A 26,463-nucleotide genomic window follows, 5' to 3' on the forward strand; every position below is an offset into this window, starting at 1 on the left:
CAGGAGGTAGGTGTACTGGTAAGTATATGTTTCTGGATGGGTGTTTTCAGAGCACCAGAGAGACAACAGGAACCAAGCAGCCAGAAAGATAAACAGCTCCTGTTAATGATTTAAGGCTTTATGAGTGTATGTGGATAGTCTGTGATTTATTTCAGACTGGTATATAGCAAAAGCAAGTGCTAAAAGCACCATTGCTTCTGATCTTCTGGGACACTCCAGGACACAGCGTGTGCAATGAGGGAGCTTGTGTGTCTGAGGGTATGGGTGGCGAAGGGACGCCTACACAGGCAGAGGAAGATGGGTAGGTGCATGCAGGCTGCCCTCTGCAGTGCTCAGAACTGTCACTGGTGTCTCATGACCCCGCAGTGACGAGCAGGGGCTGCGGTTTCCCGGCAGCTGCTCTGCCCCGGGAGGAGGCGGCCGCGCGGGACCTTACCTTCTGCGCTCTCCGCTTGTCGGCTCTCTGGTTCTGGTGGTAAATCCGGCTGAAGTTGGAAACAATGACAGGAACCGGCAGAGCAATGACCAGCACCCCACTCAGGGAGCAAATGGAGCCAAAGATCTTCCCAGCAATTGTCTTGGGCACCATGTCACCATAACTAGAGGAGGGGAAAAAGAAAAAGGGAAGCCCCTCCTTCAGACAAGTGCAACGGCACCAAAAGCCTTTTCAGGTTCCCTGAGCGTGCAGCAACGTGAGTGTCCAAGTTAGACACTAAAGCTTAAAACTCCACCACAAAAGCAGCAGCTCCTGTGGTGCTGTCATCCTGGAGATGACAAATTATACCACACTTTGGCAATGAATTAGGCTAAACCAAAGGAAAGCGTTTTTGTTCCCAGTTGGGGCAGTGGCTGAGCACCTTAACTTCATGTGCTCACTCATCTAGTACCTACCTCTCCATGGAGATGAGCTCTAACAAACTTAAAACTGTATGTCTGCTTGTGAGCAGGTTCATATATTTTCATTCCTTTGTATCCAGGTGCTAATCAGGACTGATTTAAACTTCCACTTCAAACCCCAGCAGTTTCCTTGCCATCTGTACAGTCAGGAATGTGGGATTTGTTCAAAGTCTGGATTCAGTAAAAGATGAACTCTCAGGAATATGAGACCAGCAGAAAAATGCTCAGACAAGCCTCTACACTGGCTTTGCCCTTGCAATCTTCATTAAGAGTTATAATTTGTGTGTTAAATAATACCAGCAGAATCTGAGATAGAGTAACCCATTTTGTGCAGATGAAAGATGATGCTGGTTTAGGTGCTGAGGGCTCCACACAACAGAGGTCACCACTCTGCTCAGTCCTTGTTTGATGTTTGTATTTGTACTTTGCATATTGTGAAAGCCTTCTGCAGCAGTTTTATACTTAAGCTTTAATATTGTCCTTCTGTAAAGACAATCAGCATCCTTTGCCTTACCAGAGCCAAAAGAAGGAGCATGGCTGCTTTCACCTCCTTAAACATATGGTACTGAAAGTGCTCTGGGACTTGGGCACTGGATTGACTGCACTGGCTCACTGAATGCTGTGTTACAGTGAAGGTAATGAGGACTTTGAATTCTGATTTCCACTTATCCTGACCCAATTCCCATATTGCATCCCACATGATTGAACCTCTTAATTCTAACTGACTATGCTACCCCTCGTGATTCCCCTGTCTCACAGCACAACCTCTGATACTCAGTGGGCACCAGATGTTGGCAATGCAAACGTTGTGCCCTGTGTTCAGCAGGTGCAGTGGTAACCTCCATAGGAGGCTCTTTCTCCCTTGCAATTTGCCCTCTAGAAGTGACTGCAAATGGTTGATAGGCAAACAAAAACCCACCCTGAAAGCTGGATGTAGATTGCAGCGTGTTGTGATCCTGTAACAAGTCCATTTGTAGCTAATACCCCTAATAGGAACATGATTAACACAGCCACTGGCTGAATTCACAGGCCTTGTTTCAGCAAGCCATTTATTACATGCTTGCATGCAAATGTATATTAATATCAATATTCATCCAAGTAATTTCCATCTGGAGTAAAGAGAAAAGCAAGCAGCCAAATAGCAGCAGATTTTAAAAGCCCTCTGTGGTGCTGAGATGACCGTGTCTGAACCAGTGGGCCACAGGAATTCCCAAAGGGATAACTTTTCTTTGTACTGTTCAGGTTTTGGGGTTGTGCTTCGTTTTGTGTAAATACTTCAGCCTTCACTAGCTAAGGCTTAATTATCCCAAGCAGAATCCTTTTCCTGCCTTCATCTACATTAAAACCCCTCGAATCAATAAAACGCTGTTTACGTCTATTAACTCCTTAGCTGCTGCTTTATGCAAAGGTGATTTAAGAGCTCTTGCTAAGTGACAAGGTTTTCTGCTTCCTTTAATGCTCTTCTAAAAACCAAAAATCTTTCTTACATTTCTCCTGCCACTCCTTAACACAGTAAAGCTGAAATTTAACCATATGCCTCCAACGTGATCTCAGTGACCTGCAGCACTGAGAGAAAGCCCCTCTGTGCAGCTGTAGAAAGTATAAGGGTAAGTGTCTCACAGTCTCTCTTGCAGAGTTTTGTTCTTACATGCAGGCTGAGAGTCACCTCCTTACTTGGGACTTCAGAGGAGGTGCTTTAAAACACCATCAGGAAAGATGGAGCTGTCTTGGAGTGCAGAGGATTCTGCTGGGGAGATGTAGAACTTCATTTGCTAAACTATTATGAGGGATACTGTGATGAGAGATTTTGCACTGGCTGCAGCAGGCTGCACAGGGAACGAGACCTGAAATTTCTCACTCTGACTTGTGGATCTGCCACTGAAGTATGTGTGGAGAGAACACTCTGGATTGGTCCCTCTGGCTTTGCATGGCACGTCGTGCACTTGCAGCCGTATTCTCTGGCTTCACTGGGCTGAACTGTGATGTGAGTGATGCTGCTGTTTGGAAATGTCCTAACCTTTTGATTAGATTAAAACCCAGCTGAAGCTTGTTCTGGATCCTGTTGCACTCAATGAGAAGCCTCCCTTTGAATTTCACCATGATGAGGTTTGCAATGAACCTATAAAGCTGCATTTGTTCTATTCCTATATTGACATATGCAGCTAGTGCAACATTTATTGGAGTGACTGTTTTCATCCTGTTGGTACCACGAGGTACTCATGGCCACGTGGCATATTTATAACAGATACAGTGGCAAATAATCTCAAATATTGGATTTCAGTTAGTACTAATTGGGCATTTTAAACCCAAAACTTATTTTCTCCAGAACTGAATGAGAGAACTCAACTTTCCCATTAATTTGTTTAGTAAAGGGCAACTTGTCACCTAAAATATTTCTTCTACAGAAAGTGCATTTTAAGTAATTCATCAATAATCTCATTAGAGCAGCAAGAAGATAGAAGGGTTAGGTAATGATTAACATTCCAAGGGTCTAACAGGATGTTTCAGCCTGTAAGAGAACAACAGGAGGCTGCAAATTCAGTAGACTTGTAATGTGACCTCTAGTAAATCATTTCAGCTTTCTGTACCTCAGTTCCCCATTTATGAAATGGGTATTGGTTACTGATTCTTTGCCTGCTTGGTTAAGCAGGTGCTAGGTTCTTCAGAGCAAGAGCTGCCCCGTGTTCTGGGTGTATCCAACACCCAACAGTGACCCTTAAGTGCTGCTGCTTTATAAATATTAACAACACAAGGCAGCTGTACAGAAATCTGGGGTAAACACAGCCAGTACATGGCTCCAGGCTTGTCCAGAGAGAAATGCTGAGCTGGGTTAGATGTGGAACATGCCTAGAGATAAACATCTCTTCTATTTATTTTGCCAGGAATCTGGTTAGATAGCAACAGATTCAGCCAGTTTTCAGCTGCTGAATTCATTGATTTGCTTCTGGCTGTTCCAGGTGAGATGTGCCTGCTGCCAGGCCAGCACTGGGGTGTGCCAAGGGTTTGGGAAGAGCTGCCCTTGCCTCTGCAATCCCTTCAGCACTTGCTCTGGGTACTGATAGTGACTCTGGAGCCTCCATACATGTATCTCATGTTCCCAATGACACAGCTCTGCTTTGCTCTCTTTTCTTCTGGTGTCCCTTCAAAGCATCCTTTCCTATCAAGGAAACACCATAAACACTGAAACTCTTACTCACTGGACACATAACATAAAGTTCAACTGAAGCCTTAAACAGACAAAACCAGGAAAAAAACCCCAAAGTTGTAGATTACTTTTAATTGGTCACTTTTTGGGCTGAGGGAGACTTTGAATGCAGAGTTTTAACATCTTTTCTTCTTATTATTACTGTAGTGTGACTCCTGTGTTTGTTGGATATGAAAGGGGTCATATGTCACTCACTCTAATTAGCAGCTATTAGCCCTGACATCATGTGCTGTTGTTTCTCCTTGTTGGTACAGAAAATATTATCAAATAGAGGTCACTGCTTCTGGGTTCTGGATTTAGCAGTAGAGGTGTCTGGACACTGCTTAGCTCCTCAGCTGGAGACAGCAATAAATAAGTGCTGAACAGCTCATCAAATGACTCACTCTAAAAATAGACTCTCAGCAGCATCTCTGATGATCCTGCCTCTCTGTGAAACATTCACAGCCTTAGAAATAGGAAATTGTAGTCAAAAAGCTGGAAGAGCCTCTGTATAGGGACATCAGAAGGTACTACAGCAAAACCCACTCTGTGGGGACAGTGAAACAGCTTTTCAGAGGATGCTGGTTTTATGTGCCAACTTTTCAGCCAGTACAAGGCATGCACCTGGGGAGGGGCTTGTGGTCTTAAATTACCATTATTGAATAGCCATTGTCTCTGTTGGTTTCTCTAGATGGCAGAGGAGATGAGAGTGCCATTGAAAACTGGAAAACCTGTATCCCAACACCTTCCTTCTTAGCAGTAAAAGACCTGCCAGGTCCTACACCCCAGATCTGGCTGAAGGGAGGGCAGCCAGTCCTCACAGGGCAACACACTCAGAGAGTGCTGGTCCCTGCTCCTGTGCCCCCAGATTTGGGTAAGGTCACAGAGCCAACAAAGGAACAAGGAGACAACTGGCTTGAGAATGGAATGGTCAGAAGAGGACTGTGGTTGCTATGTTTAAGCACTCAAGGGACATTTCCTGCTTAGTGGTGCAAATCCATCTGGTTTTCACACACAGCCTATGAAAGCAAAATATCTCACGGAGGGTGGCAACAGAAACAATGCTGCTTCAGATGATTTAGTGTTTCTGCCTCATAGTGGCATTAACAGCTCTTTGAGAGCTTCTCTATCTTTGCAACCTTTTCCCCTGCATAGTAGAGTCAAAAGAAGATTTCACTCCAGCCTGTAAGCTTCTGCTTTTAGGACAATAAGGACAGAATAATAACATTATGTACTGTACAATAGAGTGTGATTTTGAAAGCCTTTTGCATGGAAAAAAAAGATAGAATAAAGCATGGAATTAACATGTAGCTTTCCAGGTGCAAGAGATACTGTCTTATACTGTAAGTAAATCACTCTGCAATATTTCCATTTCCACAAAGGAGAAAAAAAGTCTAAAATACAGCCAGAATGTTTCAGTTGCAGTGCAAGGCTGAGGGTGTAGCATCTGACAGCCCAGAGGAGCTCATGTCCCTCCATTTAATAGGTACAAGTCCAACGTAATCATGCTAATGCTGCTCTGAACCTCCAGTGAAATAATGATCATGTCACTTCCAATGATACAATGAAAACAAAAGCAAATATTAGTCCTTCCTTTCTTGGTCTTGCACATGACAAATGAACAGGGAATTAAGAGCTGTGATAAGGGGGCTGGGGATAGTTAGATAGTTTAGGGTTTCATTCACAGTTCCTCTGCCACATGAGCTGTTTCGTGCTGGAATTACCCCATCAGAAACCACGAGCTGCTGCTCACATGTGCTGTTTTCCTGCCTGCTTTGGTTTTATCCTCTCATGTATTCATATCTCCAGCTATGCAAGGATGCTGTTGTCTTTTTCAGCAGAGGCATACAAACTTTCACATGTGGTGTTTTAGATTCCTGTGTACTGGGAAGGTGGGAAGAGGGCTCTGGAGCTACTGGGGTAGTAGAATCACCTGATGGGTTGAATGCAGACACGTGGCACAGAACCAATGATGGAGTGTTCCTAAAGTCTGAAAGCTGACTTGGTCATGGGCTTGTTTTATGGCTTTAGGAAAGACAGGCCCACTTTCTAGCTGATTTTTCCATGTCTGTAGGGGAGATCAAGATATTTTCAGAGCTGTCATGTACAAGTGTCGTGAGGATTGATTAGTTAATGCTGGGATAATACTTTGAATATATAGAAGTGTTTTGGAAACGTTTTGTGGACACAGACTCAGTAATCCATGGCCATAAGAGCAGTCTGATAGGTTAGTGTCAGCTTTTAAAATATACAAATCCTAGAAGGAACTGGATGTGCCAGTGAACTCCTGAGAAACCTGACACGTGAGGAGGCTTGTGGTGCCTCCTGAAAGAGCGTGCTGTAACCAGAGCCATAATGGCTTCGAAGCAAGGGAATCTATAAACAGGTTGTCAAATGACAGACTTGAACACCAAATCAGTTGTGTCCAGGGAAGTACAGAGCCTATGTCATGCTAGGGTTCTTTCACACTAAATATACTTCTTTTCTGCCTTGTTTTGAGCTGGGCAGTTCCCCAGCAGGGTTTTGGGCTAACGTAGTATCTGGCTTGGTTTTCCACTACTGTTTTCTTTTTCCCTGGCATGTATCATTAGTTAATGTTTTCATGGATGCTCTCATCCTCCCTAGACATTCTGCTGAAATTACACCCATCAGCCAAGCTGCGAGGGATGAGTGCTGTAGATGTGTATCAGTGCTAGAAGCAGCAGCAGCAGCTTATCTTCAGTACTCAGATTTGATTTGCTTTTCTTGTAAAGCTGTGGTCAGCAGTTACTTAGAGACCTTCCAGGTGAATTTACCTTTTTGATTTTACTCTGCCTTATACATTCATATTTGTTACTGAGTTTTGTGTAGTAAAAGGATTGAGTGGTGTCTCTGAAATCCTGAGGAAAGGGCTGATGCTGTTATGCCTTTTTCTCATACTAACAAAGTGAACATACAATGAGGTGGGAAGACAGGACACTTAAAACTGAGAGGGATTGCTGTACAGTGCAAGAAGGTATCTCATTGGAACTCACTGTTTCAAGATACTGTGAGGAATTTGCTAGAGATTCAGGAAAGGACTGATCAGCTGTCTTTTTGTTAACACCAAGACCATGTATTTACATCACTCGGGATGGAAAGGGATCACAGGGAGATACAAGTTTCCTTGCTTTTCTATCAGTGAGAACTAGAAAGAGAGGCAGGTTATTCCCTAATGACCTGCTCAGAGGAATCTCTTCTTCTGGGTAGCCTGTACCAACCCTCACCAAAGAAAAATAGAGGGTTTAGATGTACTTGGGATCAGTTGTAGCCTGCTTATTGCTGTACTTGCACAAGAAAGGTGACCTAGCTGAAGAACTTTGAGATCAACTGGTGGCATAAATACTCCTCACAAAAACAGCAGGCACTGCCCAAAGACACAGGAATGTTTATATAGATTTGGGAATAAACTCAGTAGATTACTTAATACACTTAATATATGCATACACTGGTTCCATTTATTCTTCCCAGCTTGGATCAACTTCTCAGCCTGTAGGCATTTGAAACAGATGGTCTGAATTTGGGTGACATTCAGACCTGGAGTTGAAGCTAAAAGTGGAATTTCATTGGCAAGGAAAGTAGGTCAGAAAAACTAAAGCCCCTAGTCCTAAAGTGATGAAAGGTTTCTCATCAAGTGTTCTCTCTATTACCATTCATTAAAAGGAGCAAGGGAAGAAATATTATTAGAGACCTTTGAAGAAGGGATTACAACAGGAGTGTGAGCACCCTCCTTTCTGCCAGGAGGGCTGTGTGCTCCCAGAGCTGTTGTGGTGTGAGAGATGGGCTGACCACGAGTTCTGCGTCCTCAAGTCGTGCAGGCTGGGCTGCAGCCATAGCAGGGTGGGAATGGGTGTCTTCAGGGGAGTGTAAGCAACTTTAGCTTCTGCTTCAGTCACAGGAGGGCTGACAGGAGAGGCTCTTTGCATATCCTCTATTAATACCTTTCACACTAATAATCCTTCTGACGCTGTCATCCGCCTGACTCCGGTTCTATAATTTCATCGCCTCTGCAAATGGTGACTTGCACCATATCTGAGACTTTCACTCAGTGATTTCTTTGCTCTTCTTCCTTTTCTAATGTATGCCAGCTCTCTTTATTGTAAGCAACAAGAGTTACTCAAAGCAAATGGGGAAACTGTACGGGTTAGAACGGTGGTGTAGGTTCAGCACATTGTTTCAGCCCTTGCTGAGTACGAAGCACGTACTTAATGCCTGTTCACTGAAAAGACAGTAAGATGCTTGTTCAAATACTTTTTTTCCAAGGTACTGAGATGAATGTTTGTCCTTTGCATTTGGCATTACTGGCATTACTGGCATTACTCCTCTCCTTTTCCCCTACTGCTAGAAATTCCATTTCTCTGAATGGAGACTTGCTTGCATTTCAGCTCTGCCAGCAAATGCATCTTTAGGGTTAGTGTCAGAGATCTGTTTTCCCTCCCTCACAGGCAGATGTGAACCATCTGCCTTGATCCTTGGCTGTCACTGTCACAGTAGCAGGTAACAAAAGTAGAGATGGAAATCTGGAACATCCCATTGGTCTAGATAAGTCAGAAATGAGGTGCAGGATGATTGTCTAGTAGCAGTTTACAATGTCATATGTATCTCACTAAAGAAAAATAGATGTTTTCTCTTTTTATGGTATCTCAGGTTTCTCCATGACCACAAAATAAAGTGTTAACCAGATTTTCACCACAAAAAAGGCAAATGTAAACCTTGGTTGAACAGTTATTCAGAGAAAAAGAGGATTTGACTTCAATGTGGATTAAATATAAGAAAAGATTCATTTCACTTTGCAGAAAATACCTCCAGTCTTAGCCTGCACACCTTCCTGCCTTTTACTCCTAATGTTTATTCATTCAGCTTTTCAAAGCTCTATTCCTTTTAGTTCTTGCAAAGCTGATATATCTTGCAAAAAGTGATCTCAGTTTCCTTTAGCTTCATACATCACCAAGCAGCTATGCTGTCATCTAAGGTTTTAATCCTCAAATCTCAGTTTGAGTAGTGATAGATGTAGCAGAGAAAGCTTTCTTAGATTATTCTCTCTTTTTTTGGTGTTCCTGCTGAATTTAACAGCATCTGGGGTTGGACAGATCTTTCTCCAATTGACAAAGTTACTTTTGATTTGTAATTTATTGAAAAGGCTCGGTAGGAAAAGCCAGTTTTTATCAGGGCTGTTATTGTTCTGCATGAAAGATGAATTTAAGAGCAAACATTTTGATGGACTCTAGGACCAGTGGGTGGTGGTGGTAATTTCATGCCATTTTGAAGTGCTCTACACCAGAGAATTTCAAGTGAAGAGCAACTGCTACATGCTGATGCACCTCAAACCCTGCAGCAACACTGAGCACACAAAGCCTGTGTCTGTTACAGGGTAAGCTGCAGATAGTGAGTTGTCTAACAAGAACAGAGTCAGAAGCCATTGCCTACACTTGTGTTTAGCAAAACTCCTCAGTTCCCTGAACCAGGAAAGTTCTTTTCTCCTTTTTTTTTCTATTCTAAGCTGCAAATTCCAAATGCCCCACGCCAGTGCCAGCACCAGGGGCCTGGCTGGGTCTCTAGAGGATTTATTGTCATACATGAGCAAAAATAAATGTATTTGATTCTTCCTTTCTTTTCTGACAAAAAGCCCATCCCTTTTTTTTGTCCCTGTGAAGGTACCACTATGATGTTATTTTCAAGGGCTCCTGCTTCCTTGGTAATTGAAGCTTTTCACCCTGAACCTCACAGCAAGTCCTTCCTCAGTCAATATTGAATTGAATTGAAATTCTAATGTGGGCACTAAGACTCAAATCCATTTATAAGTGAGCCCTTGCAGTGGCCCAGGGCAGCCACCACCCACGGGTTCTCTTTGGCCCTTCCATGGCAGAGCTGTGACTGGTGTGTGAGTTGAGATGAGGCACTGGCTCTGAGCTTTCTCCTTGGTTTGTTTTACTTCCATTCCCCTCAGCTGCAGGCTGCAGTCGCAGTTCTGTTGCTCAGAGGTGTTTTGCCCAGCAGCTTGTGATTACAACACACTTAAAGAAGTTACTGTACACACAGTCACTAATTAGTCTATAATTTAGCATTGTTATCATTTCACTAGTGTGTTGGTTCTTATAATTTGTCTGCAAAGGAACAGAGGGGTATTTGATCCAACACAGAGCACACACAAACCAAAATCAGGCCAATTACAGTGAAATGGCACTTTGCAACCACCCACTGCAGAGCAAGCCCTTTGTCTTGGGTTTTCTTGTTGTGACCCAAAGTAATGCTTTTAACCTTTATGTTTCCCACAGCTGCCAAGCATCAACAATATTCAAGAAATAGGAAGAAAAAGCCCTGTGTATCACTGTCCATCTGACCATCATCTGCTGCAGGCATCTGGCACGTGAGCAACTGAGTGCTGCTCAGCTACAGACACCTTTTGAAGAAGTGTTTTAATGTAAAACAAAGTGTCCCAGCTTAACACATTATTTGTGTCTATCTGCATATATTAGAGGCCTTTTAAATTCATTCATTATTAACTCAAGAAGAATCCTCATATTACCTGGAGTTAAAGCCTTATACAATTACCTGATAGTAGAATCCACTTTGTTTAGCACCTTAAAGCTCTCTGCAAAAGAAATCTGGAGAGAGCAGTCAGTGCAATGGGCAATTAGACTTTTCACCTCATAGTTGGGTGAAGGCTTTCTGCCCTGTCTTAAATTCTTAACTGTGGTGCCAGCTTAAAGGAAATTCTGGGGTTTTGCCTTCATTTTATCCTCATCTTTTTCTTTTCTGTCTTTTTAAGCAGCTTGAGTGTCCATGCTGAGCCATGTCACTTTCAGAATGATGCACATACTGGGCATTTTAATGAGCTGCTCACACTGATTGTACAAAAAGCAATCTCAGAAATATTTACTGAGTGAGAAAAAAAGTACCTATGGGGAATTAATTAGCTTTTTAGTAATTGGCTTTTTGAAAGCCTCAGATTCTGGAAAAGTTGAACTTGGAAGCAGTTTCAAAGGAGCTGTACAAGTGAGCAGAAGAAAATGGAATAAGTTTTAATGGAGTATTACACATCCCTGGCATCTCTGTACTGGTCAGAAGATGCACTGGAAGCTGTGTATCTAAGTGATTCACACCCTAAAAGCTTTCTGAGGGAGGAATGCCATGTAATGCTTGGATCACCCAGAAAGGTTCTATAGGCTCTCTGCTGGGATGAGCAGAACAAAATATGGGTATAAGTCAAAGAACTGCAGAGTGGCAGCAGAGGGGTCCTCTGGAGACTATCCAGTCTAGCCCTGCTCAGAGCAGGGTCACCCAGAGCAGGTTCTCAGGGCTGTGGCAGTGGGGTTGTGGTGTCTCTGAGGATGGAAGCTCTGTGATCTCTGTGGGCAAGCCGTGTCACACTCGTGAGGGCAGCGCCTTGTCACCCTTGCAGTGAAAAAAATGGTGAATACTCTCGATGTGGAAGCAGTTCTGCTCATGTGGTGTTTTCTCTTGCTATAGTACTTGAAAGATTTGGAAGTTTTCTTTGTTGCCCTTCAGTAAAATCACAAATAACATTGTTGTGACACTGTATCACGGGGTGGAAAGGACCTGTCATAGAGGCTGTGAGCTCCGATGAGCAGCCGGGAGGAGAGTATTTGTTGTGCAGACTACAGCAGCCTTTACTTCTAAGCAAAGCAGAATCAGGGTGAGTTGAGGACTTGTAGAGATGTGTTTCAGTGCTTTCACGTGCTGCAAGCATGGAGTGCTTGACTATGTCTTTTCAGCCTTGCCTTGCCTTGCCTGACTGCTGGTGGCTGTGTTCTCGTCCACAGACGCACCTCAGAGAAATTAGAATTGACATAGGGTTAGATTTACAAAGTTAATTGGGCTTATAAAAGGGATCACTGAAGCACTGGTGCAGGCCTAATGCTATTTGCATCTTTACACACTTAACTAATTTTGTTAATGTGGCCATAGGCACTATCTATGACTCTGAAATCCACGCTGGCTCTAGATCGTCTCAGGCATCCTTGCCCGTAGGAACAGGTTTATGCTGCAGCAGAGGCACAGTCTGATCATTATATACCGTGAAAAACTGGGTGATTGAATCCAGAGCCTGGGCCTAGCTCTGCTAACCAAATCTGGGGTGTGTCCTCTGCAATGCAGAAAGCTGTCATTTGGCGTGGGTGTGCTTTGTTCTACTTTCGGTTACATACTTAATCATTTCTTCTTCCTCCCCCCCACACCTTTTAATGGTCTTGTTTAAATAAATATTAATGCCTCATCTTTGAGCAGGTGCAAACTTGTACTCCAGAAAGACTGTATTATGGTTGCAAAACCATTATCGTGTCCCTATCAATCATACTCTCATTTGTGCCTGCGGTGGAAGGAGCACCTGTGGCTACTTAGCTATAGACTTTATTACAAGCTAGATGACTTCAGTGTTCCTTGCTCATAAGTGTGTTCCTTCTGCTTTCTTTTCTATGAATAAATTGTGGGGTTTTGGAAGGTTTGAAATAACTTTTTCCCCCCCTCATTTCATGGCTGTGTATAGCAGAAAGTAAAAATAAACAAAACCCACCCAAGGAATACAGGTGTCCCTCTGTGAACTCACTACAGCACACCAAAGGCTTGTCACAGGAGACTGAAAACAAGTAGCTTTTGCCTAATGCTAGCTCCTCTTTTATCTTCTTTTCATCTTCTTTTAATGGTGCCTTATTTTAAGAGATGGCTGAGCTTTAAACAGCACGCTGCAATACAAGATCTATTGTGTGTGTGACAGACAAATCAGAAAGTCTCCGTTTCCTTTCTTACACGTTTGTTTTTCAAGTGGAAGACCAATGCTGTGAACCTGTTCTGAATGATCCCTTGACTTTATTCTGCTTCCTTTCAAAACAGCCACCACGAAGGCACAGAAGCTTCTTTTAGTCTGTTTGAGAGGATTAGTGAGCTGCAGATCTTATGGACAAAGACTGTCTTATGGATTCATATGTTACTCACGGACTCTTCCAGCACTATGTGTCACATATGTGTGGATATGCCTATTGCAGGTTCTGAGCAGACTAGGGATGAGTCTGAACTTGTGGCAGAAACCAGTGTCACTCTTTGAGCATCACTCTAGAAGCTGATGAGTGCCAGGATAAAGCCAACCTGGCATGATGTGGATAAAACGATCCCCCTGAGAATATCAGCATACACTTTGCTTGTTCTCAGTGGGATTGCAGGGTTGCACAGGTACAGGGACTTCTGCTTTCCAGTGTATAAGTGGGATGTGAAGAAGTGCAGTGTCCCTTCCAATGCCAGTTGCTAGCCATGAGCTTTGGCTAGGTAGTCCTCTGGACATCATCATGTCTGATACTTTTCCTCTTCGCTGTCCCTGCTTGGACCTCTTCACTTGGAGGGCTGGGAGTTCAAGCTCTAGGCTCCATCTTTATCTGTGTTTTAGAATATCTTACCCATTTGTTCCTCTAAGCATGTGTTAATATTAATAACACATAGATAATTTTTCTGAGTAAGAAATCAAATTCACCTACATGCTGCCAGATCTACGCCTCCAGGGAAGTGTTCAGAGTCTAGAGCTGGTTGAATAATTCTATTCTATTTCAGACACCTCTTACTTGAAAGGCAGAATAAAGGAGCATGCTCACAAGTATCAGTTTCTCTTGAAATGTTTGGGATTTCTGTTAGGAAAAAGAAAATCCCAACTGTAAACTTTTAAGTGAAAGCAACAAAAGCCAATTGAAAATGTAGGCTTGTTTGTGCATAGTTCGGTTTCCCTTGTCTGTATTTGATGAAAAATGCTGCAAATTTAACATGATTTTTCTTCTAAACAGAAAGAAAAACAAGAAGAAAAATAGCCCTGCATGAAACTCTCTGTTATTTTCTTCACCAGTAGAGTATTTTATCATTCTGAGCAAAAATTAACTGGAGTTGTCGAAGTTTGCCAGTGATTGATAGTGTCACCTTAAATGTTACTAGTCAAAACTTGTTTTCTCCTTTTTCACTCCTCCAGAGTTCAGGTAGGCAGTTTGCCAAAGTGTAAAATTCCCTTTAGTGCCATTTGAAAAGTCAGCAGCACCAGCCCTGTTGTCACTGTGAACAGGGGGAGGATTCTCACAGCCCCAGCAGCAGCAGGAGGGCACTGGCCAGCCGAGATGGGATGGGGGTCTGGGGAACTGGGGTGAGGTGTGCAGCAGAGCAGAGCAGGGGAGCATGTTGTGCTCATTTGCCTCTGAAGATACCAAAGGATGCTGATCAGGTAGAAATGAAGGCTGTGATTTTCTGGAGCTGTGGAAAAACTCTGGTCAGTGTTGGAACTGGAGCAGTGTCATCCCACGTGTGATTTAGGGGCACTTTGGCATGGGTGACCCTGAGCTCTAAAACTCCCCAGCCTGGGGCTTCTTCCAGGTAGCCTTCTGGCAAGCTGCCCATCCCAACCAATAGTGCTGGGACTGGGTAGCATCTCCTGAAACATCCTTGTCCATTGATCCATCCAGAAATCTCTCCTCCCTCTAGGATGTGTCACAGGCAGGCTCTGATAGTCCTACATCTGACTCTGTGTGTGTGTGTGTGTACACATGCAGTCTGCATTGTCTTACCTGGTGTAGCTTTGATCCTCAGAATTGTGTTCTAATGGATTTGCTGCAAGATTATATAATGTGTGTGACATTCTCCTTCTCTGGTAATGCTCAGAAATTTGGTTTTGAACTTTGGACCTTTTAAATCCGTTTCTTCCAGATGAAGGAGCAGATAGCTTGTCATGAAAATTAACATGCTAATAAAAACAATTAGTACACAGAGGGACACTCACCAAAATCAAACCCTGCTTCGCTTCCCTAAGTGTGTTTAAGTATTGCATGAATAGAAATGGATCATAAGAATAAATCATTTGAGATCTGCACCTTGGGATGAAGCTGAATGATGGTTCTGGCCTCTGTAGATACCTCAGGTCCTTTTCCTTATATTTTATGCATGTGAGCAGCCAGACCTTTATGAACATTCATAAGCATTTCAGGAAAAACAAAAGACTGGGCTGTCTGGTCCATTTTCTGGCTTCACTACAACATAGTGAAATTGCCATTTTGCAGTTTCCACCAATAAATCTTTTGTCTAGTCCTAAATCCCCCGTCTAGCCCTTCCCATCGCTGCAGAGCTGCTAAATTCACAGCTTCCCTGGCAGCAGATTTTATTTTCTAATTTCCTTTCTGTCTTACAAGATTTTTCTCCATTGTTTGCACAATCTGAGATTCAGCCCATCATCTGTTACTTCATTCCCAAGTCTGTACTGAAGAAGTCCCTCTCCTTCTCCTTTCCTCTCCTGAGTATTACAGGTAGTTCAGACACGTGGTGTTTTCCCCTCAGTTTTTATTTTCTCTAAGGTATTACAAGGAGATACCTGGGAAAAAAAAACCCAAGCATTTCCACATTTGCTACTTGTGGTATCTTTTTCTTCCTATTGCTACACATGCACCTTGAAAAGCTGAATTTTTCCCTGTAGATATGACACTTTGAATGCTGAGTCTGAGCTGATGCCTTCCTAAAAACTTGGACTGTGAAATCATTCTCTTGCAATTACTGATTCACCCTCTTTCCTCCAGGTACCAACCACAGCAGATAACGTTATTGGAGTTTATCCCTGGGAAGGATACACAGCAGGCTCATTTCCCAAGGTTATTTCACAATAAACAAGCAAACAAAACCAAGCCAAAACAAAACACAAAACTCCCCTAAACAAACAACCAGCAGCCCAGATCTGCAGCATGCATTTTTATCCTTGTCTTTCTTATAGAAAAAGGCAAGATGTCAGAACTCAAATGTCTTGCAGGCTGTTCTGCAGAAGCAGCGCAGCGTGCCATTTGGGTCTGTCAACGCTTTATATTGTGTCTGGCAAGGCAGCTGCTGTACCTTTTCCCTGCAGATTAGTACAACAGCTGTAGGAGCCATACAAAGTGCCATAAGTTACAAACAGCTCTTACCAGGTTTGCCAGGGGTTCAGGTAAGGGAGGATGGCATGCCATAGGTTTGTTTCCTTTTGGCAGATCTTCCATAAATAGGAAACAAACCAGATTTTCAAGTCATCCTGGTTTAGGAAAATCTGTGTGTGACCTTTAAGCTGGCTGGATTCAGAACACGGATTTCCTTTGACTTCTGCACCTTTTAAGCTATGTTTTGCTCCTTTGGTATTCCCAGGGCAGTTAAGCCTCTACAAATCTAAACCAGCAGCAGTGAGATTTCAACCCTCTTCTATCCAGTGCTGGATCAAACCCATCATCTAAAAATATCTCATATTTGAGATACTGAGGGGTACAAACCTTTGCCTTATTTCATGGAACACAGGCAAGGGGAACACGAGACATCCTCCCCCAGACTGCTGAGCTACTGGAGTCAGCGCAGTTGTAGCACAGGGAATGCAGTTTTTAGTATTACTTTAGATCCAGTGAAGCAAACTGAAAAGCAGAGCAGTTAAAGCTATGCAATTAGAGTAGGGCTGTCCAAGTGTGGCTGAGTGGTGATGTGAGTATGATAAGCCTAATAAGTAGTAAATCTGGGTGTAAGTCTGAATGAAACACTGTTTAAGTTTTGCATTTGTTTGCTGTGCACTGCTGCAGACTCTGCAGTGACAATTAACTGTAACTCCTTGAATCCATAGTGCTTTTCATCCTACAGGGACTTCAAGTGTGCAGCTCTCCTCAGAGAGAGCTTCACCCGTCACTGCTGCTGGAGGTTTGGTTGCTGGCTGCAAGCAGCGCAGCCCAGCTGCACCCACCACCTCCATGCTGAGCTCCAGTGCCTCCCCTGACTGCCACTGCTGCCTTGCTGGGTTTGGTTTTTGTCTTTAAAAAGAAATCATTTGGCTGTAGGAATGAATGAGTGGGTTTAGATTTCAGTGGAACTGGAGTTTTCCTGGTAAAATGAGCCTTATTCCCATGGTTATGCTTAATAATTGTACATCACATAGTAACACTGACCTCTGAAAACAGTGCTAAAACTTCCCTGCCTTTCAGTGAGAGTGGGATAGGTTCATATAGCCTCAGGAAAATGATATTAAAGCTCTAAATGACTTCACAGAGCTCCCATACGTTGTTCTAGGGATGAAGCTGCTGAGGTCAGGACCTGCAGCCTTGTTTGGATTCATGTGTGTGAGCTGGTAAGGTTTTGTAATATTTATTTTCTCTATTTGGTATAATTGTTGTGTTTTGAACAGCAAAACATCCTGGTCCTTGTCTTGTCTCTGTAATGTCAGAACAGTTAAAGTTCCTTGCCTTCCTAGTGAAACAGGCTGCTTGAGCACTAAGCCCTGGTAATCCAGTTTATGTTTTCATAACAGTAAATATACTATGAAGATATGCACAGCTTGTGCTTGATGTAAGCAGTGAGATCATGACACTGTTCCTAAATCCTTTTATTTTAAGATTTATTTAGTTGATAAACTTTCCATGTTTGTCCTTCATTTCTCATTTCTGGCATGGACTTTAACCCAAAGCCGTGCTCCCTTTGCCTCCCACCGCTCCAGGTGAAGCTTCCTTGGGTACAGGAGACGTAGAGTTCTCATCTATGGGATGTTCTTTTGGCTCTGTAACCTTGGACAGCCTGAGCAAGCTCTTTTCTCCTCAGTTGCCCTTGCCTAAAAGTGAGAAGCTATTCTTTCCCTCCCTCTAATCCCCAGTGTTTTCTCTTGCTCTTTATGTAAGGGACTTGGCTCTTTGCACTGACAACAGTTGTCCAGTATGTATTTTCATACTCATTATTTACACTTTGATTAAACATCCATATTACTCAGTAGATGACATTAATAATATCACAATACCATTTTATACAATACTTAAGATCAGAAATTCCTATTGGAAATCAATGAGAACATCTCCTTAAAAAATCAATGACCCCAATGTCCCTTCTTATGTAAGAAGCATCTATATTTATTAGTGCTGATATAAGATGCTGTGGTTGTCTGTCTCTTCATAGCTTGTACAGAATTCTGTGATGCTTTTCTCAGACACAACCAGTTAGCTGTCAGGGGTGGGTGACTTTTAGTCTGCACTGATGTAGTTCAGATTCAAAACAGAAGTCTGGAGATGAGAGGCTTAATCTCCTATTAACACACCCCTCCTGTGGCTTACTTTGTCATTAGACTTCAGCCCTTACACAAGATGCTCCATTAACTAGAAAGGGTTGTTCCTGCTCAAGTCCTACATGACTCAAGGTGACTGAGCAATTCCCTGCTGGAGTGGGTCTGTTCAGAATATAACTTTTATCTGTTAGAGCTGGGTCATGGAGAGAGCCTTGATTCTATTCCTAGTCCTGCAATGACTTACCCTGCTGGAAGCTGCACCTCTGCATCACAGTTTATCTTGGACAAATGTTGAGAAAGAGCCAGTATGTCAAGTGACCAGTGCCATTGAAAACAAAGGTCTGTGCACATTTATCTGTGTTCAGTAATAAAACTATGCATTGCATATGATACCTTTGCACTTTCAAATTGCAGAGGGATTAGGGCTCTGTTTGATGAGTTTAAGATTTTGTGTTTATCTTGAAGTTTTTATACATATATATATATATCTCTTCTGTATCTAATTTAGCCTGGGGTGTAATCAGTAAAAAATTGCAGGGTAACCTCATCAATCACCTGTAAGCATCCTAGTGGGAAAATATGCAGCACAAGCAGGAATTCACATTAAAGACCTTTTTTAAAAGTCCTTTCATCAGTGCTTTCTTCCTCATTAAATGCAGAATTTGCTCATAAGTATTTGCCAAATAAAAAGGGGAAAATAGGTAAAAGTTAATACTATACAATTAAGTTCCCTTGAATTTTCCCAGAAGGTTCACCTTAGCTTAATTTAATATCCCCTCACTTCTCCCAAGCCATCTGCTTGGCTCAGATGCAAAACAAACGTGTACAGGTAGATGTGCTTGTTATGCAAGCCTTGGAGGTCACAAAGGCTCATAGGAGTGAAGTTTGCTCACTGACCCCACAGGGCAGTTGTTCCTTCAAGAAGTCCTTCACCATGCAGCAAGAGGCTGTTGTTAGCTATCCTGGCAGGTGGAGCCCGTGTTAAATGATAAGCATGTCAACAGTCTCATTGACTTGGTGAGCTGGGCTCAGCAGCTGTGGAAGCCAGAGGAGAGACTGACCTAAATAACTCACTGGAGGGAGAGGCCTGGGGGTTCATATCTGAAGCACATGGAAACTGTTTTCTCCTGAGCTAGCTCCACAACAGCTCACTTGAGTGGGAGAGCAAAGCCAAGCAGGAGCACTGTGATGGAGGAGGAAAGCTTCCTGACCCCTGTGGCAGTAACCTTCTAGCTAACCTTCTTAGCACATCTCTGCTTTCTGGTGAGTAGATGCAAGCCTTTGGACTGTGTTGCTGCTGCTGTTGTCTAGTGTGTGCCCCATACCACATGGGATTTGAGGCCTTCAAGGAAGCATCAAGTCCTGTGCAACCTCACAGAGGCAGATGCTTTGTGAGGACAGATATGTGCAGTTGCAGTGAAACACTTTTGCTTTTGTGCCCTCTCTCTCCTCCAGTGCTTGGTGAGTTTGGGGTTTTTGCCATGTCCTCACCTCAGAGCAGCTTGAGTTTCAGATGGAGCACACGCTCTGACTCTTGGCTTGGAGGAGTGTGGCTTACCTGGCTGCAAGCTCTTGTGAAGGGCAGCTGTGGTGGGATGGTAAATGAAGCTTAAATCTTTGTGATGCTCTTGCAGGAACAATCAGGCACTTATTGCTTTTGCCTTTGGACTCATTGGTCTCAACAGTAGGTGGGTTTAACAAAGATCAGGGGTTTTATTTAAGCAAAATGCCAACAAAATTAATTGTTTGGAGACTACTTTGATGTTTCACCTCTCCAGTTTTCACCAGGGACAGACCAAGTTGTTTGGGGAGCTCATTAATATTCAGAAGGTTTTAGTTCACAGCTGTTTCAGATCTAGATTCCTGTGAGGTCCTTTGAGTAAGTAAATGGACTAGTTTGACTTCCAGTGATTTTTCATACACAACACACCCCTGTAGATAGGTAAAGGTTGGCCTTCAGCTGGGTAGTTTTAAAAAGTATATTTATATTCATGAGTTATCTGGCAGTCACTATTTCAAAACCTTAGGATAGTGTTTGTATTTAAAAAGAGGAGAGAAGGGACCTGGAGCTGTGCTCAATTTTTTGGCCTCGGTGTTCTTAAAAGTCCTATTTCTTTGCACCGTGTCGGTTTGGTACTGAGATGTTATTTGTTAGGTTGTTTGGCCTGGCTGTGAACACACTGGAGATCATCTCACTGGGCTTTTTTCCTGATGGCTTTCCAACATTTTAATTGGGGAAAGAAAACATTAATGTTTGGGGCATAACTCCAGGGGGGATGATGGGGAGCTCCTCAGAACACCTCTCAGCACCCACCCTTTAGGTATTGATAAAGGTCCCCCTCAACTTTCTCTCCTCCAGACTAAACAGCCCCAAAGCTCACAGCCTTTTCTTATCAAGACTGATGCTCCAGCCCTTTGTCATCTTCATAGCCCTGTGCTGGCCTCTCTCCAGCAGTTCCCTAAGGGAGCAGCTGCTCTAGATGATCTCTAAAGGTCCCTTCCAATCCCTACCACTCTATGATGCTCACAGTACAGGCTGGATTCTGGATATTCACGAGTTGTTTCCCATCTAAGTGGGAACAAAACCCTTCTGGAACTTTTATTCTATGGAAGCAAATAAGGATTTTATATATTTGTTTTAAATAAAGGAGCTGTAACATTGGTTGGGTTTTATTCAGCTGCTGTGCTGCAGCTTTGTTACATGTAAAGGGATCTTTGGATTCTGGAGTTGTAGGAAAAGTTCTATCCAGGTCCTGGGTTGGTTGGTGTTTTTTTTAACTGATTATACACTAGTTCTTGTTTTGAAGAACTTGATTGTTCTTCAAAGCCATCTGCAAGGAGCTGTGTGCTCACTGTGTGCTGCTGAGGAACGTTTTGAAGTGCAAAAGAAAGAATCATAATCCATGGCCAGAGATTTTGCAACTGTAAAACACACACAAAAATCTCCAGGCTGAGAGTGGTTTATAGTGCTGGTTTTGAGTCTTTGACTTAGCTGAAAAGAACTTGATGCTTGTGTCATTGCATGTAACCTGGGCTCTGTCTGTCACTGCCTGTTGTACCTAAAGGGTTTGAGAAACGTTTCTTTTGGAAAGGCACAAGGCTGTTTCTACTGAAGTAATCAGTGTATGCACATCCCTGACACAATGGTTTTTCTGTAAGCACAGCACAATTAGCCATGGATAGAAATCAGAGGAAGATTTCTACCCCTGTCCCAAAGACACTGTGGAATGGTTTGTATTTTAAAGGCAGAGGCCTTCTGAAGTATTTAACTGCATCTGGAATATGAACTTGGGAACAGGCACTTGTGCTCAGGCCAATGACCTAGTTAAGGTGGCAAATACCCCAGGAAAAATGTGTGGCTGTCAGCATTGTTGTAATACTGCTTTCCATGGAGGGATTACACTGTCTTCTGAAGGAGAGGACCCTATGAAAATGGTTTCAAGTTATAAAGCTACTCATAGATCAAGCAGAGAACAAATGGGACGACTGCAAAGGAACTAAGCTGGACATGAAAAAGCTTTTGAACAGTTGCATTTTTACCTTTTCCTGGTTTTAAGGGCCTGGCAAACTGTAACAGTGTATTATAGAAAATGGTTTTCTTGTCTAGAAAGGCACATCATTAGAAGGTGATCTAGGTGATTAAGAATAGTGATGACAGGTCACCTATTGCTCTGCTACCACCAGCAGCATTGGATTCACCATCAGCCCTACATCTATGAATCAATATCTCCATGGAACTGAAAAAGAATGTGTTACCAAAGACAACCACAACTCTTAAATCTGTATGTTTAAATGTCCCTGTATGGTCCATATGATAAAGGCAGAGTTGTTACCCTCTGGATTGTGCTTGCTTGTGAACTAGGGGTTTAAAATCCTGGCAGAGGAGCCATTTTCCTATTTCATTGTGGTTTTCAAGTTGTTATTAATAAAACATAGTGCTGTCTATGGCTTGATGCAGAGAGACCTTACCCTTAGTACATGCCCTTCCCATTTATTATTTATACAGGCATTTAACAGCTCTGATATATTTTAACAGAAACACTAGACAGTTGTTTGTGAACAAGAATAGCAACAATTAACATTTGATACTTCAAAAGATTTCAAAAGGGGTTTTTTTTTTTAGCATATATAATCTAATGTGAATAATACCTGGGCCTCCAGGGTCATGGGAGAAATGGCATTGCATGTGTTGTCTTTTGCTTAACTTCAGCACTTTTACCTCTTGCCTTTTATTTCCATAAGGTAGAAGTGCCATTTAAATCAGGATATTTTATATGTGTGTGTGTATGGCTGCTAATTTAATTTATATATGCAGCAGGGGTTGGGTAAGAAGTGAAGAGATTAATTGTGCCTTCTTATTAGCATCTTGGGAAAGCTGATTGCCTTTCCTCGCCTGTTCTCGTTTCCTGATGGATGAATGCTCCTGTGAATGGTGAGGATTCTACCTCCTTCCATGGAGGATTACCCAGGCTGCTCCTGCAAGTACTTTTGCAGGTTTAGAGAGGTTTGCTAGCAGCTTTCCAAAGGGAGGAGATAACAGGAAAAGTGGCCAAGACTCTTCTGAGAAATGTCCCTGAGCAAAGACTTGGGCAAACCAGAAAGGTCACATCTCCCAGGAATGTTATTTCAAAGCAGTTATAAAGGCTAACAGCTGCAAGAAGTCAGATACATGGAGACTTTGACTTAGGTCTCTGGTACCCTTGAAAACAATGTCAAATCTCATGTTTGTCCCTATAATAAGGGAAAATAAACAGAGTAAGATCCAGAGTTCCAAGAGCAAAGAGAGGAAGCTCCATGGAGCGCTTAAAGAAAGCAGCATTGCTCCTGCTCTGTTGAAGTGAGGGGAATTTTACGGTTGACTTTGAGGGAAGCAAAAACAAGTCTTTGAACTAGATTACTTCTAATTTTCATAGCACTGTGAAATATATCTGCAGCCCATATGAAAATAAGTTAGCATTATCTGCACTCACAGGGAGCTGAAGCTTGGAGGGTGAGCTCCTTTCTGAAAGTCAAACAGGACATCGGTGACAGAGTTGAGAACCAAGGCTAAATTTCTCAACTTGAGAGCAGGGAAAGGACCCACACATCATAGAGGCAAAGTGACTTTTTTGTTGCATTTTCCAAACATAAGAGTTCATATGAGTCTGAACCTCCTTTCCCAACTTCTTTTGATGGTATAGGTTAACAACTTGGAAGTAGGTTACAAAGGACTCTAGTGCTGAAGAACAAGTATTCCTCTGGTGACTTGCTTGGTGGCCTAGTTCTTGGGCAGCAAAGTCATAGGAGACAGAATGTCTCAAATCACACTAAACAAATGCTGGAGGCACTTTCAGGAGAGGTCCAGGGAGATATGCAAAGAGAGGTGAAGAGCTACTATTAGTTCTTTAGGAACTAGTGGCTCTGAACTGCTTAACGGGTCCCCAGGAGAAGAGGAGCTGAGGGCAGTGAGGTCAGGAGGCGCTGGGCAGTCTCGACTCTGCTGTGCTGGGAAGCAGCACCAATGACTCACTCCAGGTCTAGCACAAGGCAATGGTTTTGTGAGACCAGCAGATTGCACTTGAAACATCCTCAAGTGCCTTTTCTCCTTCTACTCTGAAACGTGGTACTGCTGATGACCCTGGGTTAGTCTGGATCTTTAAGCTGATTATGGCTTTTGATGAATATTTGATTATGAAGTACATTTAATTCTCAATTGAATGAAAAGAAAAAGAACCCTCTCAGCTGTTAAATGCTGTCTCTGGTCACTAGAAACAGATTTCAAGTGTTTTCTAAGGTACAAAGGCTGGCTGCCCTTGAAATGCCCTTTCTTGGACTCCTCAGCTCTTAGGTTGCTCACAACCACAGGAACCTACTTTGTATAGGCAGAGAGAAACAATACATGATCTTATGTTTCAAGGTTTTATGGGACATGGAATAATTTTGCTGGTTAAAAGCTAAACTTTATAGTGTTTCTATTTTTAATTAAGTATTAATTGCAGGAGATGACTCTGGGAGCAACTGCTCACATCATTTAATCCATATAGATGACCTTTACGTTGAATTTATTCTGTCACGCTTCTGCTGCCCTTCAACCCCATCTGGGGACTGACCTCATCTGGAAGGCTGTTCCACTCTTAATTAGATGCCCAGCTTACACTCCTCTTTAATGTTTATTAATGTTCCATTGCTGTGGATACTGTAGGATGGAGAGCTGGTGATTACTGTGCTATAAAGTTTCCCTGTCAGTTCTTTACGTACAAACAGCCTGGTTATTCCTGTACACCTTTAGAGATCTGGATGTGCTTCAAAGGGAGAGGAAAAGGGGGAACAGTTTCTCCTGAAGTTGAAAAGCAAACCCACCTTATATGCTCTTTTAGTGGAACACATGCATTACTTGAAAAATGTCCCTTTTTTCCCCCTCACAAACATCTTAACTCATTTCTTTTGATGCTGATAAGCAGCTTTGTGCAGCATGAAATTTTCTGCTGTCGTTCTGAGTTGCCTGAGAATTCAGGTATGAAAATGAACCATCAGCCAGCAAGAAAAGATGTGTTCATGTGCTGAAAAGCCTAAAAGGATTAGGTTCATTTGCAAAAATACTGTTTTCTACTAAGAGATGTGGTTTTGCTGCTTCTATTAGTGCACCATGTCACAGGAACTACTTGGGTTGGAGATTGTCATGTTAATTAATTTGGGAAGTTGAGGGAGGAAAGGCAAGTGTAAAGCAGTCTGTTCTAGTTCTTTGTAGGTAGGACACCTGGGAGCAGATGCTGGCATCAAAGGGGAGGTTAGCTTTGTGCTTTTAAACTGCTTGAGTTGCTTTGGCACACCACCCTCCTACTGATCTCCCAGTGTCATACACTGAAGTAAAAGGCCTTTGGTGAAAGCACAAAACCCACAAACAGTTGCTTCAAAGGACCAAGAGACTGAGTGACAGGGAGCCTAGAACCACGCTGGCTGCTGGAGTGTGTGTGATGGGCTGCTGGAGAGAGCTCACATTTTCAGTGCTTTATTTGCATTTATGTGCCTCTGCCCATGATTGAGGAGTTGGATAGTCCCAGTAGATCCCTTGCCATACCACCCTTCAGCTTGTTGGGAGAGCAGTAGTGGCAAGTAGCCAAAGATCACAGTGCTTCTGATGGCTGGTGTCATTACTGAGAGCAGAGGATGGCACGCACAGCAAAAGGAAGACTAAAGTTATTCTGCATCCCTTTTTGCCCTCTTGAGAGACAGTTACCACCTTCCATGCTGTTTAGGATAACTCCATTGCAGCTGAGGCCTATCAGCATGTTGCTTCAGTGTGGGGATTTGGCACATGGATAAAGTCCCTTTAAGCCTGCTCCTGAGGATTTTGAGATTTTTGTAAAGCTCAAATGCACGAAGCAGCCCCTGAGCTGCTGCTAGATGGATCAATGAGACTGCATTTAACTTCTCAAGAAAAAAATCTGCCATGTTCCTTCTTTTACATCCTCTCCTGCAATTTCTATTTAATACTTAATAATACTGGTGTTGCTTTTGCTGTTGTTTTCAAACAACAGTGGTCTTAAAGCGGGCAAAAATCCCTAAGAAAAAAAAAAGCAATGAGCTGTTTAAGCATATTTCCTGGGCCTCTCCCTATCTCTGCCCTCCAGTTAGAGCAAGGCTATTGTAATTCAAATCTAAACATAAAACAGCCAAAATTCTTCAGCTGGAAAGTTAGACATTTCTATGCTAATAAGCCCAACAGAAGGGCTGTGGAAGCTGCCAATTCAAAGTGACCCAGTAATTCCCCCCATCTCCTAGATTTACAGCTCTGTTAACTTTTGTTCCAAAATATCATCTGGTGCTCAAGTGGGGTCTGAGTTTGTCACCCCAAAACACTGCTTTTGCTTTAAACAAAACCCAAAGGGATGCCACAGCATCCATGCCTTTGCCTGTCCCCCAGCGTCCTCCAGGCAGGTACAGAAGCACAAGCAGCATCAAGCCAAGCAGCTTGTTACCTGTTTTGTGCACAGGAATGGCACTGGAAGATCTGGATGTTACTGATCTGGTTTAAATACTCTCTAGACCTGTCAACACATTCCTCTTTAGGGACCTGCTATAACATTTGGAGACCTCAACATCTTGGCTTGTGCTGTCACATCTAGCATGGTGCACAAGAAAGTGAGGAACAGTCACTCTGCTGCTTGTTCTTCACTGGGGAAACAATACCCTGGCTAATAGCAGAACACCTGCATGTCACAGCAGGTACCATAAATCATGCCATTAAAATGTTGAGTACCTTACTGTCTCATCCCCAGCTCTTTTATTCCACTCAGGATGGAAGTACTTGGTCAAGTTCAGGAGTATGAGCAGTCCAGCCTGCCTTACTGCAGGACCAGCCAAG

The 26,463-nt window shown here is 42.9% G+C and overlaps 1 protein-coding gene across 2 annotated transcripts in view; it reads right to left on the bottom strand.

The window, feature by feature from the left end:
- KCND3 (potassium voltage-gated channel subfamily D member 3) overlaps nt 1-26,463 on the bottom strand; it is a 109,368-nt gene that overhangs the window by 24,840 nt on the left and 58,065 nt on the right. For both annotated transcript variants that reach the window (XM_062013658.1, XM_062013657.1), the window contains exon 2: nt 437-599. In XM_062013658.1, coding sequence (XP_061869642.1) covers nt 437-599 — 163 coding nt within the window. The remainder of the gene's footprint in view (nt 1-436; nt 600-26,463) is intronic.

The sequence above is a fragment of the Colius striatus genome, chromosome 22 (assembly GCF_028858725.1).
Source record: "Colius striatus isolate bColStr4 chromosome 22, bColStr4.1.hap1, whole genome shotgun sequence".
NCBI lineage: Eukaryota > Metazoa > Chordata > Aves > Coliiformes > Coliidae > Colius > Colius striatus.